At 42.1% G+C, this 22,345-nt stretch overlaps 1 protein-coding gene across 1 annotated transcript in view; it reads right to left on the reverse strand.

Moving 5' to 3' along the window:
* The window catches only part of CHCHD3 (coiled-coil-helix-coiled-coil-helix domain containing 3), a 189,125-nt gene that overhangs the window by 60,040 nt on the left and 106,740 nt on the right, over nt 1–22,345 (reverse strand). The window contains exon 5 of the mRNA XM_061989580.1: nt 11,688–11,771. Coding sequence (XP_061845564.1) covers nt 11,688–11,771 — 84 coding nt within the window. The remainder of the gene's footprint in view (nt 1–11,687; nt 11,772–22,345) is intronic.

Genomic DNA, 22,345 nt, shown 5'->3' on the forward strand with positions numbered 1-22,345 from the left:
GATGAGAAGTGGCTTTTAACATTCAAATGACAGATTCCCTTGGTTTGTTCCATTGTGCCTATTAAAAACATTTCTCTCTCATGATACTCTGCTTTGTACCTCAAGAAGAAGAAGGGGAAAAGCGCAGCTGAAGTATAAACGAAAACAGATGCAGACACAATCAGTGAGGGTGACTTGGGCAATGCTGGCATGTTTATGTTTAACTGTATGCATCCACTAATTTGTATTCATAAAAGTGAGTGATGCTGGATGAACAACCTGCTTTGCCTAATTAGGATCCAGCGTGTGCTTTGGCGGGACGGGCATCCCATGGGAGAGACACGCTTGCTCCCCCACCACACACGCAGGCAGGTCCTGCTCGCTGTGATTTCCAGGCCTTCCATCACATAAAACAAGTAATGGTAGAGGAAAGGTTTTTCCAACTCTCCTGATAAGACAATTTTGGGCATGGGAATAAAGCAGAAGGGGAGAGAAGAGACATACAGCTGCTTTTTGACTGCTTTGTTTTTCAGTATTGCCGCGTGTGTTCCCACTCCTCTCCCAGTCTATCTTTGTGTGCATTTTTTATTCATAGCAAGAACACAGCTATGTGTTCAGACTTCACAAGCACCAAGATACAAGTGACTTCAACACAAACTGAAAGAAACACTCTCAGAGAAAAATGGTGATTAGCGATGACCAGTTATCATAGGATCGTAAAGAAATTCCTCTTCTTAAGAGTACAGTAGGAGGTCAGGAAATGCTGAGATGCAGAGCAGTGATAATTCTATGAATGAGGAAGTTAAGAAACAAGCCACACAATTCAAGCAGTGAGAACTTAAAAGCTGCAGGAACAGAAATGGATTTTTGATAGAAATAATCTTTACTGAGTTACACGATAGCTGAGTGAACCAAAGCACTATAGAAATATAGCCATCTCCTGAAAAACATTATTTCCATTTCCTGGGTCAGTAGATCCCCTGTTAACTACCAACATCTCTAAGAGTTTGAATTTCAGACCATCTGACCATCATCATTTCCAATGTCTATCCCTCATCTCTGACTATAGATCTGCAAATGTAGATGTGCAGATACAACTGAAAAAAACCGACCTTCCCCTACACCTGCGGAAAACTCAGTGCCAAAAGTCTGTAGCAAACAACACTGGGGCATCCTATAGGCAAAGAGACTTAAGCATGAGTTTAAACCAACATTTTAGGCCAAAAAACCACAATGAAATACAGCAGAAAGAGCAGAAGGAAAATATCAGAGTCAGTTACAGTCAGTGTTGCAAGATAAAAATGTAGTAAACAAGAAGTTACTCAGGAAAAGAGTTTTAAGACTGATAATGGGGTAAGACAAGAGACACTAATGGAGAAAAAATAAAGGATAAAAACCCTCAAAATGTAATTGCATTATAAAACACACAGCATATTTGAAAAGTCCTGACAGATCACAGAATCACAGAATCTTAAGGGCTGGGAAGGACCTCGAAAGCTCATCCAGTGCAACCCCCCTGCCACAGCAGCACCACCTAGAGTAGGGCACACAGGGACTCATCCAGCTGGGTTTGGAATGTCTCCAGAGAAGGAGACTCCACAGCCCATCTGGGCAGCCCCTGCCAGTGCTCCCTCACCTCAACAGGGAACAAATTCTTCCTTATGTTTCATTGAAATCTCTTCTGTTTCAGCTTGTACCCATTATCCCTTGTCCTATCATTGACCATCACTGAGCACAGCCTGGCTCCAGCCTCCTCACACCCACCCTTGATGGGTTTGTAACATGAATGAGGTCACCCCTCAGTCTCCTCTTCCTCAAGCTCAAGAGCCCCAGCTCCCTCAGCCTTTCATCACAAGGGAGATGTTCCACACACACATCCCCGTTGAAGGACTCTCAGTTATTAGTTTGCATCCAGTATACCTTTAGGTCTCCAGCCATTTGTTACAAAAAGATGGAATTATTAATCTTTTGCCCCAAACTGAAACTACTAAAAATGAAATAAAAAAAAATCCCAAGCCATGATTTTGCACATATTGGATAAATAAAAAAAGGATTTAAAAGTTATCAAGTGCCTCCCTGTGTAAGGGAAATCACGCTGGAATATTAGTTATGACCCTTTTTTCTTGGTCTCCATTTATAGAGACACACACACAGAATGGAAAACTAATCTATAAACAAACATTTAGAGAGATATCAATGGCTCCTATTCAGTGTGGAACAACTTATTTTGTTATTAAGCAGCTTTTCAGCATTGCTATTGATTGGATATGTGATAGTGAAAGATGAGACTGACACAGGTGTTTTAAATGGGAAAACGTCTCAGAAGCAAACACTGTGCACATTTGGTGGGCACAGAGGTAAAAGATATATTGGTGAGGGGTGCATTCAGTAACAAACATCTTAGCTGCTTATTCTTAAATGGTAAATAAAAGATAATGGGCAGGCAACAAAGTAAACTCAAGGTTAAAGACAATTGTTCAGAATAATGATTGTGGCTGGGTAAGATAGGGAGGAGGTGCATTAATGCAGCACTCCAGTCAGAAGGCTACAGCTCAGTCTGTCAATCAGGTTGAGGTTTCAGATATTCTAACTGGTAGCAAGTTTCCTAATCTCAACCTGCCAGGCAAGAAGCATTCAACAAAAGCTCTGTCCCTAAAATATAATGACATTTGAAGAGAGAAATTCTCTAATACTGGCAACACGAAGCGAGATCACAGGTTGGGTTGACAGCTTTATTATGCTAAACTGACAAAAACATTACGTTCTGGTCAGTACTAAAAAGGGTGGTTTTCAGGAGCAGTATGGAAATACAAAGCGCTGGGAAACTCTGATGAACTGCTGCTTTTATCTCATTGGTGCAGCATATGAACTCAGACATCAAAAAGTCTCCTGGCCAAGTACAAAATGAGAAATTAATATATCTTGATTTTATACTCGGGTCTCCTGCTGCATCAATTTGGGGAAAACTGCAAGAAACCACTGTCGCAGCTTAATATCCATTTAAAAAAGGCAAGACACCAATAACCTGAGAGAAATAATACAATTCATTAACAATGATATCATGGGCAGCAGAATTCCTCCAATGGAAACCATCATATATTTTATTGCTTCTATCTGAGAAGTGTTTGGAAATAGAGTGAATGTATCAATAGACAGGGTGTACGTGTGTGTGTATATGTATGTGATTATGAGGATGGGGAAGGAGAGAAATGGTCTGAGAGATAGAAACAAGGAAAAAAAAGCCACTGAGAACATCTCAAAAATAGAAAGGGGGGAGTAGGAATGATGGAAATGTTTTCTTTCAGATTGTGGGTATTTAGAGACTGCTGCTAGAATGAGTGGTTAAAATGCAGAATTACTGTTAATTGGTATAACAGAGGACAAGGGGCAATGGGGACAAGCTGCAACAGAAGAGGTTCCAAAGCAACACAAGGCCAAAGTTGTTCCCTGTTGAGGTGAGGGAGCCCTGGCAGGGGCTGCCCAGATGGGCTGTGGAGTCTCCTTCTCTGGAGCCATCCCAACCCCAGCTGGATGAGTTCCTGTGTGCCCTGCTCTAGGTGGTGCTGCTCTGGCAGGGGGGTTGCACTGGATGAGCTTTCCAGGTCCCTCCCAACCCTTGAGATTCTCTGAGTCTGTGATACTTGCTTAGAATTCAAAGATCATCTACAAACTGCCACTCAGCAAGTTTTTCTGAAGTCTAGGAGTTTGGTTGGGCCAAAGGCACACACAGACATTACTGGAAGCATTAGTTTAAACAGTGGAAGGAAGAAAAGGACCAAGCATTTTAAGCTGCACTACATTTGCTAAAATCACCTTGTTAGACAGAGGACTATGAAATGGAGAAACTCTGAAAGTTGAGGAAGCTTTAAGAGATTCCTCTACAAACCATAGTGGCAAAAAAGATGTTGGCAGTGTACACTAAAGCTCCTACTGCAAGGTTGCTTTACTCATCCATAGCAAGAAGGTTGCAAAATCGAAAGCAAATGTCGATCACAGTGATTATTCCTGTTGCTATATGCTAAGAACAGAAAGCTATTTTGTATTGCAATGGACAGTTTGGAAAAAGGCCACCAGCAGTATTGTGTCCAACAAAGAAGGCACAAGTGGTGCTTTATCAACAAGCAAGACCTAGTGAGTCTGCCAACTCTGTGCTAGAGCTTCTTCCATTTCTTCATGGGAACAAGGATAAAAGATTTGCTGAACTTCCCTTGATTCTCCCCAAAGTGCTCAGAACATAGCAACATCAGCCAAAACCATTTCCTACTTTGTTGGATCCAGCCTGAAGTCTTGTAAAACTGTACCTACATCACTGCTATTTGATTCAGAAAGACATGAAGGAATGCAGTACAAAGGTGTGGAGAGTAAATGTTGTTTGCTCTAGTGAATACAAACTCCTAAACACAAGAGGTGAGAGCAGAATCATCCTTTGGTTATGAAATTCTTGCTGATACAGTCATGTAAGATCGAAGAAAGTAAACAGACTGATAAACAGAATCCCAAATCTTTGCTAAGACATGTTCCGAGGAATACAAATGTTTGTAGTGTGACACTGCCTTATAATAGCCCCCCTCTGTTATCTACATCTTACAAACCACAGTTTACAAAAAACACAGCAAACAGATCCTGATTTATTTAGCTGTTGAGATTTGAAAAGGTAAACAAGACTCTGAAGCATCTGAACAAATGTGGAACTTGCATTGTTTGCATCTTAGCACTTATGTTCATTATAAACAGCTACAAAAAGCCAACCCTTGGCTCTGAAGCTGAACTGTGTGTCAGCTTCTTTTCTGAGCACTGGGGCTATCACTGCAAAGCATGTTGGTCCATTCTAGGCTTTGAATTGAAAAGAGAAAAAAAAGAAGAAAACATTAAATGATAATTTCCCCACACAATTGGTATAAAGCATTTCCTACCAACAGGATTAGTAGGAATGCAAGATCCCAGAATAAAGCTGCTCAGCACTGAGGATGGCACTTTAGTGTCGAGTAAATTTGATTTTTCCCTCAAAATCCTGACACATCATAATAGCAAAATCCTATTTAGTGTAGCAAGCAGGATGGCTAATACTATTTAACACCTGGTAGAGGATGTGCCACCAGCTTACAGCTTTGTGCTCTGTGTGCTCATCTTACCTTAAGGTTAATGCTGCTTGACAGCCTACATGGTAAGTAGAATCCCCGAATTAAGTGCTGAGCCTACGATTTGCAAATCCTTCCACAAGGAATGTAAGCCTTGGGAAAAAAATGGATGCAGACAGGAGGATCAGTTTCCAGAATTTATGTCTATATTCTCAGGCTATGATCCAGCAATAAGCCCTGAATGGTGGAGTCTCCCTGCACAAAGGCCACTAAAGTCAGAAAGGACATGCAATGAACCATGGAAGAATCAACTACAATCATAGGATGGTAGGGGTTGGAAGGGACCTTGAGAGATCATCCAGTCCAAAATCCCCCCTGCAGAAGCAGGGTCACCTAGATCAGGTCACACAGGAACACGTCCAGGTGGGTCCTGAAGCCCTCCAAGGAAGGAGCCTCCACACCCTCCCTGGGCAGCCTGGGCCAGAGCTCCCTCACTGAAACAGTTTTCTTATGTTTAAATGGAACTTTTTGTGTTCCAGCTTCATCCCATCACCCCTTGTCCTGTTGCTGGATACCATAGAAAAAAGTGCTGCCCCAACCCCTGACACCCACCAGTGAGATATTTGTCACTATTAATGAGATCCCCCCTCAGTCTCCTCTTCTCCAGACTAAAAAGCCCCAGGTCCCACAGCCTTTCCTCAGAAGGAAGATGCTCCAGTCCCCTGATCATCTTGGTGGCCCTGTGCTGGTCTCTCTCCAGCAGTTCTCTGTTCCTCTTGAGCTGAGGAGCCCAGAACTGGACACAGGACTCCAGATGAGGCCTCACCAGGGCAGAGTAGAGGGGTATTAGAACCTCCCTTACTCAACCTGTTGCCCACACTCTTCATCCCAAGAGATACATCAAGATATGCACAGGGCAGGAACCTGACTGCTGAATTTGTAGTGTTATTTAACAATACCGACAGCTGCAAATGCTAACAGAATGATTTTCTTACCTTGCACTGTGTGCAGATTCACATGCACATCCTGTAAGTATTTCTAGGAAACTCACAAGCATAGGAACTTAGCTCAAGTGAGAAGCATGCTGATTAATGTGGGGAACCCTATCTTGTTCATTCACATTGATAAGCTAAGTAGTTGTGTCATATAGTATTGTATTAAAATTAATGTCCTTCTGCTCCTATGACTAAGGCCATCATTCTGACACTGATGCATCACAGTACTGTGAAGCAATGTAACATGAAAATAGTTGGATTTCATGAAGGAAATATGAACTAGGGAGAGCTGCATCATTCTCTAAGTGACAGAAGTATTCAGAGACATGTATCATTGTGAGAGTCTGTGTGATGTCAAAAATAAACAGAAGCACAAGAGGCCAATGGCATCCTGGGGTACACTAAAAAGAGTGTGGACAGCAGATTGAGGGAGGTTCTCCTCCCCCTCTCTTCTGCCCTGGTGAGGCCTCATCTGGAGTCACAGAATCAGAGTCTTAAAGGTTGGAAGGGAACTTGAAAGATCATCTAGTCTAACGCCCCTGTCAGAGCTGGGCTACCTAGAGTAGAGTAGTTTTGGGCTCTTTAGTTCAAGAGAGACAGGGAAGTGTTGGAGAGAGGCCAGTGCAGGGCTACCAAGATGCTGAGGGGATGGAACATGTGTGTGAGGAGGAAAGGCTGCGGGCCCTGGGGCTGTTCAACATGGAGAAGACTGAGAGGAGCCCTTATCAATGTTGATCAACACTTAAACAGTGGGTATTGAGAGGATGGGGCCAGTCTTTTTTCTATGGTGGCCAGTGACTGGACAAGGGGTAACAGACAAAAGCTGACAGACAGGATGTTCCATTGGCCCAGGAGCAGCAAGTCCTTTGGTGCTGAGGGGAGGGAGCCCTGGCCCAGGCTGCCCAGGGAGGGTGTGGAGGCTCCTTCTCGGGAGGTTTCCAACCCCAGCTGGACACGTTCCTGTGCCCCCTGAGTGAGGGGAACCTGCTTTAGCAGGGGCTTGGGCTGGATGAGCTCTGAATGCCCCTTCCAATCCCCACCACTCTATGATTCTATGACATGAAAGACCACTGGCTCTAAAACTCTGACCCCAGGCAGCAGGAGGGGCAATACAGAGAACTGGGCTGGAGCATCTCTGCAGGACCCTTCCAATTCCCATCATTCAGGGATTCTGTGATTTAGTCACATTTCTTTCATACCAAGAACATTCTAAAGCAAAAACAATGCTGTGAAGGAAAGCGTCAGCTGCTCTGGAGCCAAAATGAACACAACTGTTGCTGTTGATTGGGACTTACACATCACAGGGACATTAGAGACGTGAAGATGGTTATGAATCCTACAGTCATCAAGTCTTGGAATGGAATTGACACTGAAACCAGGGGCACAATGGAGGAGCTGAACAGAATAATGATGCATACATCAGGGCAGAATCATTGTGTGTGTGGATACATGAGACAACATTAAGAGAAAGAGGCCATAGGAGTTTTCTTTCAGGTACTAAGCTGCTCAATGTGCCCGAGACGTTAGGTTTCCTTTTCCTTGCTCTGCTATTTTAAAAGAGACAACAAATGGCTTGAAGTACCACTAACATCACCTTAGTATAGTCAATAATTAAAACAATGTAGGGTACACATGTCAATGATTTCAATACTCTTATCCCTGGGGGATTTTCCTGCAGTCAGGAAGCACCATCAGCCTGTAAGCAAATAATGAAAACCACTGACAAGTTTTTCCTGAAAGCTTAATGTGCAGGCTCTTAAATAACAGCTTTACATCCTGGTCAGATATACATTATGAGATGGTTATTCTTTACCTCCTTCGTTGAACTACCATCATTTTGCATTGCTGCTGTGGAACATGTAATAACTCATCGCTTATGTTCTATCTTTGACCTAGAAACCCAGCGATTCCCCTAACAGCTGCCAGTGTTTTTTGAAAGTATCAAAAGGTATTTAGCACATAAACCAAATTTATGAACAGATATTGCCCTGGAGAATAGAATTGTTTATGTTTTAGTATCACAGCTGTCACTGGAGCACAGTTATTCTGTCCTGTATTAATCCCCTGAAAAGGTTGAGAATCTTCACTCAGTCACTGAAATATTTTATAATTGACAAACTTCATCTGGCACTGAGTATGTATAATAATTTTCTCCATAAGGAGCACATTGTGCTGACACTAATCTGTTGTGTTGTCATCTCCCTTTATTATCAATGTCTGTGTTGTTTTTTCAGCAGGACTGAAGAACACAAATATGAAGCTCCTAATTGAAAAGGCTAAGCAATCAAAAAGCCAATTAATCAGACAGATGAGCTCTGACACTCAATGATGCAACAGACAGAAATACCACACATGCAGAACTGAAGCATTTTTAAAGTGTGCTTATTTGATAGAAGAATGATCTGAGAATGCAATTAGCATTCTTTGTCACAGGTGATGGACTCATATGGCACGTTTCTCTGGACTGACATTACTTCTCTGAGTTCCACTTGCTCTGCTCCCAGCCTGCCTCCCGTTCTGATCACCAGCCCATACTCTGACTTTGTGTACCTTTCACTGAAGTCAGGATAAGTTTAGGAACAAATAAGGAGCCTATTACTGTGCTCTGTAATTTCCAGAAGGCTAGGCTTTGCCACACAATCCTTTTTTTCTTAAACCTCTATTTCCAATCCAATCCTCAAAAAGAAATCCACCAATACAGAATCTCACAAATGACCTTAATAAGAGCTGCAGGCACCAGCCCCAGTGAAGAGACATGACCTCTCTACTCCTTCAGCTTTTCATTCTGTAATCTCCACATCTCTGAAGAAGTTCAAAGTCAGACTTGGAGCACAGAGGTCACCTCTTTTCAGAGCTCAAACAACTCTGTTTTTGTGCAGAAGAGATATGCACATGCACTCTGAAAACAAACCAGATGACAACTTGGTAAAGCACAGGTTTCTTACAAATAGAAAGTCTGAATGAAAAGACAAGACTTAGTATCATGAGAGTCCACCCTGAAGACAGAGGCATCATCCATGGCATAAGACATTTAAATCAGAACTGTCTGCTGTACTCCTGGAGACTTCCAGGTCCAAGAAGAGAAAGCAAGAGATGGCAGAGTTCATCTATTTCACATCTCTTGGGGGGCAACACTTCAAATACAGCTATTTAGAGTTCATTATTTCTCACACAACGGTAAAATGTTCACACGCATGTTAAAACCTGATTCCACATTGTTGTTCTTCACTGTGTTCATGACCTACTTGATGTTTAAAAACAAGAAAAAAGAAAATCTTATTTACTGCACAGCACCTTAAGAAAGGAAAAGAAGCTTTCAAACACAGATTCATGGTTTACCACACAATTTGTTCCGTTTTGAGGTGAGGGAGCACTGGCAGGGGCTGCCCAGATGGGCTGTGGAGTCTCCTTCTCTGGAGACATTCCAAACCCAGCTGGATGAGTTCCTGTGTCACCTACTCTAGGTGGTGCTGCTCTGGCAGAGGGGTTGGACTAGATCATCTTTCAAAGTCCCTTCCAGCCCTTGAGATTCTGTGGTTCTGGGAATTACACCATACTACTTGCACCATATGGATAAAACGGAAGGCTGATATCTAAGAACAGAGGTACAACCACTCCATAAGAAGCCAGTTTGGAGGAGCCACTGCAGATGTTTTTCCTTCTAACACCAATCAGTTATTTGAGAGTAAAGAAGTTATTCCATGTTTGCTTTTTTTTTTTGGAGAAGGATTTTAATTTTTAACCATTTAAATAATGCACCATTTCAGACTCATTAAAGTAATTTACCCTCATCCTTTCACACTACTTTTCATTGCCAAGAACATGACTTCATTAATGTCATCTTCAAAAAGGCAGGACAAAACACTGAGACAGCATCTGATATGCCCTCTATTTAAAATATTCATTAAGACCAATTATACACACTGATAATTCATGCAACATGCTCCTCTTACTAATCCATAAAAATAAGGGGTTTTCTTCTATTCTGCTAAGCTGCATAAATGAATAAGTATCTTGTTAATACCATTTGCAAAACTAACTAAAAAAAAATCCACATTAATCAACAACAGATAGGCTCAAGAAGGCAGCAGAGGGGGGAAGCAGGCAAATGTATTCAAAGGTTACAACCAACCTGGGATCTAGAAAACGATAACAGCAGTCATTATTTGAAATTAACATCCTATAAAATAATACTCTGTAAAGAATAAGAATGTTAACAGCAATATGTTACAACATTGGATGTCACACAGCTTACCAAACTGTTCTGTACAGTTTAATTTCAAGTTTAGTTACAAGACACAGAAGTGCTTTTTGAACACGACACAGAAACCGTGCTGTTAATATTAAACTCTCCACACACTGGAGGCTTTTGGAGGAATCATCACAGAACCTTAAGGGTTGGAAGGGACCTTGGAAGTTCACCCATTGCAACCCCCCTGACAGAGCAGGACCACCCAGAGAAGGTCACACAGGAACTCATCCAGCTGGGGTTGGGATGGCTCCAGAGAAGGAGACTCCACAGCCCATCTGGGCAGCCCCTGCCAGGGCTCCCTCACCTCAACAGGGAACAAATTCTTCCTTGTGTTCCTTTGGAACCTCTTGTGTTGCAGCTTGTCCCCGTTGCCCCTTGTCCTATCATTGGCCATCCCTGAGCACAGCCTGGCTCCAGCCTCCTCACACCCACCCTTGATGGGTTTGGAACATGACTGAGCTCAGCCCTCAGGCTCCTCTTCTCCAAGCTGCAGAGCCCCAGCTCCCTCAGCCTTTCAGCACAAGGCAGATGCTCCAGTCCCTTCAGCATCTTGGTGGCCCTGTGCTGAACTCTCTCCAGCAGCTCCCTGTCTTTCTTGAACTGAGGGGCCCAGAACTGGACATCCCTCATCCTGGACAGAATTCAGCACATTCCAGTTGCTCTCTCATATAAAGAGCAACTCCATCACCTCACTTTGTTGATCTGTCTTTTCTAAAAAGGACATAGCCATCCATGACCACATTCCAGTCACGTGAGCTATCCCACCACATCTCTGCAATTGCTACCAGATCATAGCCCCTTGCCTGCACACAGACTTCCAGCTCCTCCTGTTTATTTCCCATGCTGCACACATAGGTGTTAAAGCATCTCAAGATGGAAGTCAATCACCTAGGATGTACCTCTGACAGTGGTTGCCACCATTAAGGTCAACTCCAGTAGGCCTGGCTTTATCCCCTTCCCTTAAATCACCAACCTAATGAAAGCAACTGTGGATCACAAGAAAAGGAGAAATTCAGGACCTGTCTGCACATTTCACATGCAATTTTAAGACTTCTTGGCTGTACATATTCTCTTACACTGGCTCTTGATCAGTGCTGGTACGACAGTAACCTCGTTCAGATTATCTCTCTGTGTAGTTACTGAGAAAGATGAAATCTCATTGCAAATGTGAGAACTTACTAAAGAACACAATATTCTCAATGTTAAATCCTTCACCTTGTCAATATTAAGACAGAAATAGTAGCAGTTATCACCAAAATACCCCCTCTGGCCACAGTTTTTATCTCCTCAGAAAAGTCATCTTGTTTAACAGTAAAACATAACCAGAAAGTCAGTAGCAGAAATGAGCAGCAAATTCTGTATTAAAAGGGAAAGAAGGCTTACCCTTTCTTCCAGTCGAGCCAGCTGCTCTTTGTAGTAGGCATCATGCTTCTTCAGTTCTCTGTCTTTCTCTTCCAGCTGCTTGGCCTAAAAAAAGAAATAGAAAGATAAAACCAGATCAAGAAAGAGCCTCAGTTGCAAAGCAAAACGTCTCCTATAAATTGTACCAGTAAGGAATATAAGAGCGATTGAGAATTGCAGTCTATTAGTTTTTGCCAGACAGTACATTAATAAGAAGATGATTGCTGTATTGTAAGAGTAAAGAGATTGTCTATTGTACTGGGATTTTTCCTTCCCTCCTCAACAGCTGTCCCATAGTTTACCCAAATGCATTTGGAAACATCATGAAGATGGAACCAAGCACACCATGTTAAAAAAAAACCACATTAAATTAACTTTGCAGATCCCTTCTGAACTTAGGGGAAACTTGCTCAAGCTACCAGAAAAAAATATACATACAGCCTGACTTTATTTGTTAACTAAGTGGACATTTTGACATGAGAAAAGTTGAACTTCCATCCACATATTTGTAGGCAGTGGTAAAAAGAACTTTTTTGAAGTAGATGGGTTTTTTTCTCTAATGCTCCCATTCAGGAATGGAATTTGCATGTACTTAATTCTAAACACATGGATGTTTGAAAATAACCAAATGCTTATGTATTTGCAAAAGGAGATCTAAAAAGTACATCTAAAACCCCGCTGTCCTCTTTAATTAGTAGGGGCAAGGGGTACAAGCTGGGAAATAAGAAGTTCCAAAGAAATACAAGGAAGAATTTCTTCCTTGTTGAGGTGAGGAAGCCCTGGCAGGGGCTGCCCAGATGGGCTGTGGAGTCTCCTCTGGAGACATTCCAAACCCAGCTGGATGAGTTCCACTCTAGGTGGTCTTGCTCTGGCAGGGGGGTTGCACTGGATGATGTTTTGAGGTCCCTTCCAGTCCTTCAGATTCTGTGAAACCCTTTACTGCAGAATAATCTCCATGTCTTGTAGCTTAAAATAATATCAAATAAAATCATAGGTAGGAGTTGAAAGGGACCTTTAGAGATCAACTTGTCCAAGCCCCTGCAGATGTGGGTCCCACCTAGATCAGGAACGTGTCCAGGTGGGGCTTGAAGCCCTCCAAGGAAGGAGCCTCCACACCCTCCCTGGGCAGCCTGGGCCAGGGCTCCCTCACTCCAACACTGAAAGAGATTTTCCTTATGTTTAAATGGAACTTTTTGTGTTCCAGCTTCATCCCATCACCCCTTGTCCTGTTGCTGGATACCATAGAAAAAAGTGCTGCCCCAACCTCCTGACACCCACCAGTGAGATATTTGTCACTATTCATGAGCTCCCCCCTCAGTCTCCTCTTCTCCAGACTAAACAGCCCCAGGTCCCACAGCCTTTCCTCAGCAGGAAGATGCTCCAGTCCCCTGAGCATCTTGGTGGCCCTGTGCTGGCCTCTCTCCAGCAGTTCTCTGTCCCTCTGGAGCTGAGGAGCCCAGAACTGGCCACAGGACTCCACATGAGGCCTCACCAGGGCAGAGTAGAGGAGGACCAGACTCTCCCTCGACCACATTCTTCTTGCTGCCCCCAGGCTGCCATTGGCTTCTTGCCCACGAGGGCACGTTGCTGGCTCATGGTCAGTTTATTATCCACCAGCACTCCCAGGTGTGTCTCTGCAGAGCTGCTCTCCAAATAATTTTGAATATTTATCTTTCAAATGCTAACATGACTTCAGTGACTTAAGAGACACTGCTTCCAGCACTGCTCAGCAAGTTGTCATTTCTTTGGCCTTTCATCTCTGATATGTACCAATTTCTAATATTAAGGGATCTCATTAAGAATTACAAAATACATTAAAAGAGCACACAGGTACACAGAATACACACAAAGCTCTAGGTCCTCCAGAGGTAATACTAGACAAAGTGATTTTTAAGAAGCTATGGAGGATTTAACTCATAAAGTCTCTGCAAATTCCTCCCAGGTTCATAATGCTTTAACAATCAAATATCTTTAGTGGCTAATAAGGAACTATCAGTGGTCACCACTACGATTGCCAAGTCAACATTAGTCATTTACCTCTAATATATTATTTTTATCCAGGTTCTGATACTCCAAAGCCAACTGGAAGAGGTTTGCTTTTTCACAGCATCATGTAGAATGGTAAACTGTTGTAATCTTACTAAAAAATCCTGTCTCCAGGACACACTCATAGGAGCACATCAGAAAACTTACACCACATATTGTGCTCTGCCTGTAGTGATACAGGAGTTAATTCTCTTTGTCAAGATTAGCTCCTTTTTGGGCAACCAGCCAAAGAACAACATAAACCCTTTAGATTTGGGGGGTTTGCTTACTTAACTACTTACCTGTTTTTCTATATCCTGAAGCATGTAAAAAAAAGCCCAATAAGTCAAATTAAATTCATTATATTGTTGAACAGAGAAAAATGCATGTATGGCAGGCATTAACCTAGAACAATGCCCAAAAACTACTTGGAAGCTGTTGTTTTTTCATGCAACTTCATAAAAAATACCTCATCTCATCCAAAAAGCACATGGCCAAACTTTAAGTCTACTTGTACCAACTAAACCTTGTCTCTGCCAACCACCTCATCTTCTGTACAATGCCATGGAGCACGTGGTCAGCCCTATTCACCACCATTTAAATCAGCCTCTACTCACTAATTGCAACTTTTTCCAAAGCTGATCACACAAAATATTCTGCAACTTAAGTACCATGCTTTGTATTGACCATGGTTTTGCTTTTTCTACATAACCCCTGTGTGATCTCCTAAACCTGATGGTTACAGAAATAGATGAAAATTCATTGCAGGTTGTGCTCTCCCAAACCATCCTCTCCCAAATACCTAATACAATACTTCAATACATTACTGTAGTCATCCATACATGAATATTTGATGTCTAATCACCCCATGATCCTGGAAATATTTGTAAACTCAAGAACATTTTTTTGTGCAAGCAAAGTTAAACAGGCCAATGACAAAGAAAATGTAAAGTTAATGTTCCATAATGCTCATGAGAACTCAGTGGAGCTTTAGCTCCTACAATTCAACAAAGTTGAAATGATTCTATCCATGACCTGAAACCAAGCAGCAAACCTGACTTTGGAAAGTCAATAAGGTATAATAAAACTCAAGCAAAAGCATCATGACCTTATTCAGTTGTCCCATTACTGGGGATTCACAAGGGTAGAAAGTTTCAAGGTGTAAAAACACCAGGTCAAGGGCACACTAATGATGAAGGAGATGAGACCCATCTTCTCCTCTGGGTCCAGGTGAGTTTAAATTCTCTTCATCTGTGTCTTGCTTGCTGATCAAATACCACTCAACAAAGAGGAATTGATTTGTTTAACAGTATCTGATCAGTGAATTTATATAGATGAAAGATAACATGAGCAACAGAATGCAACATCCATCTGAATGTAAGGTTTTTGCCTTGGGGAGTTTGTCAGTTTCTTTTAATATTTTTAGGTTGATTTTGGGGTTTAGTTCCCTGCTCCCAAAAATGATTAGTGATCAATTCAGCCTGACTTTACTGCACTAAAGATATAAGGACCGAGAAGTGACTCTGCTTCATGCTCTGATCCTATCAAAGCCTCTATATCACTGATACAATAGAAATATTAGATTATGAGAATACTAAAGAATACATTTACCCAAATGGTTGGTTCCCTATATTGTGAAAGTAACTGGAAGATTTAGTAGGCCAGTAAGAAACTTGGGAAAATACAAGTTTCTTCCATCCTGGCCTTTGTGCAGTAATGCTGACACACCACAGTTAAAGGAGAAACCATTACAACTATTTATTTATACAAGAGACAATATAAATATGCCAACAGAAGAAAATCCACTGCAGAAATAAAAACCTGTAAGGTAATGTTATATTTATGGGGCCCCAGCAACATGATCCCAGTGCATATCAATTAGCCTTAACGAAATAATTAACAGTAGCCATGTATTGAATTAGCTGAGTGCTGCACTTCAGCTGCACATGAAATACCACAAGAGGTTCACAGCTTCTTCAAGGGGTGATGGGATGAAGCTGGAACACAAGAAGTTCCACTTAAATATAAGAAAAAACTCTTCCAGTGTGAGGTGAGGGAGCTCTGGCCCAGGCTGGGTGTGGAGGCTCCTTCCTTGGAGGGCTTCAAGAGCCACCTGGACATATTCCTATGCAACCTGATCTAGGTGACCCTGCTTCTGCAGGGGTGTTGGTTAGATGATCTCTAAAGGTCCCTTCCAACCCCTACCATTCTATGATTCACAAAGTAACCCCAAGAAACAAAGCATTTGTTCAGGTGTTATTCAGAAAACAGCTTCAGAAGGTCATCTTCTAGAGGCAGCCCATCTTCCCAGGACTACCCAAAATAGCCCACTAAATATTAAATACATGTTGTTCAGAATTGCCAGGAAGTTGAACCAAGATTTAAAGGACACCAGGCTTTCATTTTCAGAAGTAGTGCCTGGATTTAGCACAGCACTGGTATGAGTTTCCATCACCAGAGAAAGGGATGTCTGCAAGAAATCCCGTGCAATGCCTCGTCTGTGGCAGCAGGGACACTGGCAGCACAGTCCTGTGATGAAGCCAAACCCTTTTTAAGCTGTATACAACAGACACACATTAATTTTGTCCTTTGTAAGGTAGAACAGAATAAATAAGCAGCCTACTGAAAATGTATGTTTAATAATTATCTTTAAAGAAACAAACAGAATCACAGAATCATTTCAGCTGGAAGAGACCTCTGGTTACAACAAGGTTTGAGTTCCATGCAGTCTGTAATTGATATTCTTTAAGGAATTGCAGGGATAAACCATTATCAGGCAGTTTAGAACAAGTTTGTAGGCAGATTTCAAAATCAACTCTTGGAAACACTCAGCAGCCCCAGGTTTAAAGCCACTTGGTGTAGACTCTGAGTTCCAAATTCATTAACATCCACGGAGTTTACAGCAGAACGCTGCTGAGATGGCTTCAGTTTGCATTTTTCTGGCAGAGCAGAATAATCTGCTTCAAAACAAGAGTCCAGTTTTACACTAAATTTCTAAACCATCACCAGTCATCTAGATGAAAGTGCTGTACCCAGGTCTTGCCAAGCTACTCATGGCCACTTCCTCATCACTCCAGAAAAAGAGCTTTAAGCTCATCAAGTGTAACCGTTCCACCAGCACTGCCATGGCCACCACTAAACCACATCCCTCACTCCCTCAGCTATATGGCTTTGGAGTCCTTCCAGGGATGGACATTTCACCATGGCGCTGGGTAGCCTGGGATAGGGTTGGATAACCCTTTCAGGGAAGAAACTGTTCCCAGTCCTGGACTAGATGATCTCTAAAGGTCTCTTCCAACCCCACCATTCTATGAATCTCCAATCTCCGACTCCCCTGGCACAACTTGAGGCCGTTTCCTTGTGTCCTGTCACCTGTGACTTGGGAGCAGAGCTCAATCATCCTCCAGCCACAACCTCCTGTCAGGGAGCGTCAGAGAGTGCTGCTGGCTCCCCTCAGCCTCCTCTGCTCCAGCCTCAACACCCCCATTCCCCCAGCCCCTCCTCACAGCACTTGTGCTCCAGCCCCTTCCCCAGCTCTGTGCCCGGCTCTGGCCACGCTGCAGCCCCTCAGTGTCCCTGTGGCAGTGAGTGAGGGGCCCAGCACTGAACACAGCCCTGGAGCTGCAGCCTCCCCAGGGCCCAGCACAGGGGCCGGGCACTGCCCTGGGCCTGCTGCCACCCCACTGCTGATGAAGCTAGACTGCTTGTCAGAGCACCCAGGGACTCAACAACCAATGCAGTGGGCTTCCCAAGCCCTATTCAAGGCTGCCAGTGAGATGAGGGATCAGGTCTGGGGGCTGAAAGAGCACCCTGTCACAATGGGTTTACAAGACTAAGGGGATTTGCCAAATGAAATGCTAACTACAGCAATGAGGGCTTTTTTCATGGGAAAGGTCACATGGAATATCTACAGGCCTTCAGGCAGGCCCATGCAGTTTAAAGGAAAGGTTAATGGAATAACATGCAAAAGAAAGCAGCAGCAGAGGTTTGGCCTTCAGCAGCTCCAGAAGCATGACCCTCTCCCAGGAGAACCGCTGGCAGGTCAGGATCAATGTGATGCACCAGTACTACAGGAGAGCACATGTCAAAAAATGATCTTCCATCTTTACATTGGTGAGGATTTTGCAACTCCAGGTTTGCTGGAGGAGCAGATCTTTGGGTGAAAGCTGGATGTGAATTCACGAGCTCATTGACAATAAATGTCACTCTGGTACAGACTGTGACTGTCACATTGTAAAACAGTTGTTCAGCATTTGATGTCCACTGAATTGTTCTGCCCAGAAACCCTTCTGCAGTGGACTACATTCACCCACAATGTATAGCTCCATGCAATTGCATCTGCATGTTAATAAAATCAGATGAAAAAGGTGCATTACCTGTATATGTAATTATGGCCAGCAAAGCCACCATCTTCATTCACTGCAGGGAGTGTCCCAATAAAAACTATTCTGTTTCCACATTTCAGATATGTTGGATTGCAACAGTTTTAAATGTTAACCTTCTATTTCAACATACAAATACACCCATCATTCTGAAAGGGCAACAGGAGTAGCATGGATATTCTTAGGAACAGATGCTTCTCCTTTTGCCCCCAAGTAATTTCTTTTTGAAGCTATCACTATGCACAGAATCATTCCTAACCACAAAAAACAACTTGAAAAAAATAAAAAGCCTCTTAATTTCCACTTGTAAAGGTAGAAAATAGTTATGAATTAGGAACAGCAGTGACAATAATGCATCATAAAATATATTCTTTGACAACTGTAATTAAAACAAGCTTTTGTAATTACCACTCAATGTGCTACAGTACATTTTCTAAAAATAATGAAGTCCTAAAAGAATGAGCAGTGCAGACAAAAAAGATCACATTGAGAGGAGGCTAATGGAGAAAATTCAACAATGGAATTTAAGAACCAGTTAGGCTCTAATCTATACAGAACATGTGACATTAAGCTTCATTTACTAAATCTAGTTATAGACCAAAGGAAGGAAACCCAAACACACGCCGTGTCAAATAAAAGAGTTACAGATTCCATTTTCCAGTGTGAGCCACAAGAATATGAAATGGAATTCCTGAGGAAAATTGTTCTCCATCAAGACAGATGTTTGTTGATCTTCTTGTCCCTACAAGAAGAGCTTCTGTTACCATGTACGTGGGCCACCTTCTGAAGATGGTGAATGACTTAGGGAGAGTAGACACATGTAGATGAGGTTCTCAAAGGAATCTCACCAGGTTACACAGCTTGTGCTCCAAACAGTCAGACCTGGTACCTCAAGGCCGTATCTAGTTGTGTTTTGCAACCTCCAAGCATGGAGATTGACCAATTAATCACTGAAGAGGAATGCAGGGCCACCAAGATGCTCAGGGGACTGGAGCATCTTCCTGCTGAGGAAAGGCTGTGGGACCTGGGGCTGTTTAGTCTGGAGAAGAGGAGACTGAGGGGGGAGCTCATGAATAGTGACAAATATCTCACTGGTGGGTGTCAGGAGGTTGGGGCAGCACTTTTTTCTATGGTATCCAGCAACAGCACAAGGGGTGATGGGATGAAGCTGGAACACAAACAGTTCCATTGAAACACAAGAACAAACTGTGTCAGTGTTGGAGTGAGGGAGCCCTGGCCCAGGCTGCCCAGGGAGGGTGTGGAGGCTCCTTCCTTGGAGGGCTTCAAGCCCCACCTGGGTGTGTTCCTATATGACCTGATCTAGGTGGGAGCTGCTTCTGCAGGAGGGTTGGACTGGATGATCTCTAAAGGTCCCTTCCAACCCCACCATTCTGTGATTCTATGACTCCAGGTTCCTTCCAGACCAACTTATTTTAGAGTCCTATCCCCAAAACAAGTGGCAGAAAGATTACATAATTGTACCAAGTTACTATGAAATGAGCAATTTAAGTACTAAAGAAAAGCTGCACTTCTCACCAAGCCCTGCTCCTCAATGGGTGAACCATCTGGTTTGTTCAGTTTGAAATCAACAGATACTGAAGATTTTCTTGAAAATAAAAATGAAAACATATTCATGGCTATTCCATTCATTAGCAAGATGCAGAAAAGCTTCATGTTTCCATCCAATCACAGCTCAAAGAAAAAAAAAAGAGATGCTAAACAAATCTGTATTACATATATGCATGTCAATGGGAATAAAATGAAGGCATGACTTACTTCTGTGACTGTACACATGCTTTTCATTTAACTAGCACAGTCCAAAAAGATCAAACATTTTAAAGACTATCTGTACTGCTGCCAGGTATTTGTAACAACTCAAATAATGTCTATAACCATTTCTGACAGCTTCTGATGTTTCAGTTGTATGTCAAATATGTGGAGTTTTCCACTAATCTTAAAGAGGCAAAGACTGCTTGGTACGAGCCAAAGGGGATTTCTCTACATAAAAATGCAGCAGAGAACTATTATCTTGCAAAATTCAAGAAAAACAACTGTCAGTAAATATATTTAGGGCTATTTTTTTCTTCTCCTTTTGTTGCTATATTGTTATGGTATTAAACTAGAAATACTTGTGTCCTTTTTTAGTGTGTTCAGAATTGATCTAATGATAATTTTACAGAAGTACTTGGAAATTCCTCAATGAAATGAACAAAAGAAAGTTAAAGGAAAGTGTTCAGCAATCACAGAATCCTAAGGATTGGAAGGGAGCTCAAAGGATCATCCAGTGCAACTCCCCTGCCAGAGCAGCACCACCTAGAGCAGGGCACACAGGAACTCATCCAGCTGGGTTTGGGATGTCTCCAGAGAAGGAGCCTCCACAGCCCATCTGGGCAGCCCCTGCCAGTGCTCCCTCACCTCAACAGGGAAGAAACTCTTCCTTGTAAGCAATGTGAGATAATATTTGATGTACTTTAGAGCATCATGTAAAACATAGGAAAATACTGGGAACTGCCACCTTCTAGGTGTTTCTCCAGTTCACCACTGGTCAGTGAGAAGAAACTTGCAGCTCAGTTACCCAAACATTCAGACTAAAGAACATTCTGAAATCCTTTAAGCCTTCCACCTAGGATTGTTACCCTTGCTTCAGGAATCCAGTATCACTTATAAACACTTTGCTATTATTTTATTATGTTCTTAAATGCCACAAATTCTTTCTTTTGCCTTGTAAACTGAAGATTCAGTTTATAATGAGTTAAATAACTCTTACAGGTGCTGCACTAATATAAGCAACAAAAAATATGTCATTGAAGACCACTTCAAAGTCAATCTCATCTGCAGTCCCCCAGAAAAGTTCCTGCATGCTCTGTTTATTAGAGATCTAGCAGCATTTGGGACTGCATCTACTGCAGTGTTATTTTCCATCTGCAAATATCTTACTTCTTGTATTAAATAACCAAAACTACTAGGAATTGATATAATTTCTTCCCAACAGAAGCTGCATCCTTGGAACTGGCTGCTCAATCTGTTATCCTGGTAACCAATTTCCACTAAAGTCAAAAAATGATGATGCTTAAGTAGGTAGATTCACTTTTGAATACAAAGCAAGAGTAGATGTATTTCTTCACAGCTATTCCAGTTATTGATTTCTGTTTAAGATACAAAATTGAATCCATTGTAACTCCATCAGGTGTTTCTCAATTTGAAAGATATAATATAAGCAGTACCTTCATTTTCAGGTGTTCTAGAAGGCACTACTTAAAAAGAGCTTGAAGAAAACAGATTATCTCTTGTTTTGGGGTGTGCTTTTTAAACTAAATCTTGTTAAATTGAACTGTTTAGCAAGAAACAAACCATCAAAACTCACTGATTCTGCCTCAAATAATGCAGCCATCCTGCTTACCATCACTCCAGAACAGAGAGATTTTCCTAATCAGCACAATAATAAAAGAACTGCATGTAGCAGATCATTTAAGACAGAAGCTGGAACTCAGAAACAAGCTGATCTTTTTAATGGGGCATATGACTTAACAGGGAAATATTCAGGTATTGAACTTCAGCATTGCCTGGACATGCTCCTGTGTGACCTGATCTAGGTGAATCTGCTTCTGCAGGGGGGTTGGACTGGATGAGCTCTAAAGGTCCCTTCCAACCCCCACCATTCTATGATTCTATGATAGCCAAGGGAGTATCATTTTGGTCAGTTTGTGGAATGTTACAGCTGTCAGAAAAGACCTTCTGTCATCAAGGCACACAAAAAGTTCACATGGTAAAGGAAATAACTATATCTAATTGGTATGCCATATATATGGAGATACATAAATATATATATATATATACCCACACATATATCTCTCAAGGCTATACAAAATCTATCCTAATGCATAAGTCATTGCATTTTAGCTCTTCTGTTTCATTCTTCAAAGCACTTTGAAAACTCAATTCAAGCAAATAATAAGAACAGTTACATAGCTCTTTCCATCATATCTCTAAAGTGTTTAACCAAGTGTGAAAATTCCATGTGATAAGAAAACTTCTCATACCTGTTTAAATTATTAAATGCAAACTAAGAGCCAGCAAAGCCTTGGGAAAACAGGGAGGGGGGAAATGGCAGGAGGGGTGTGTGGGGATACAGCAAGATTTAATGTTCTTTGTGTTTTAATTAACAAATTACAATGCTGGTCTTTCAGAATTCTCTTTAAAGTTTTAGCAACTGATTCTGAAATCAAGCCACAG

Source organism: Colius striatus, chromosome 1, assembly GCF_028858725.1.
Source record: "Colius striatus isolate bColStr4 chromosome 1, bColStr4.1.hap1, whole genome shotgun sequence".
Lineage (NCBI taxonomy): Eukaryota > Metazoa > Chordata > Aves > Coliiformes > Coliidae > Colius > Colius striatus.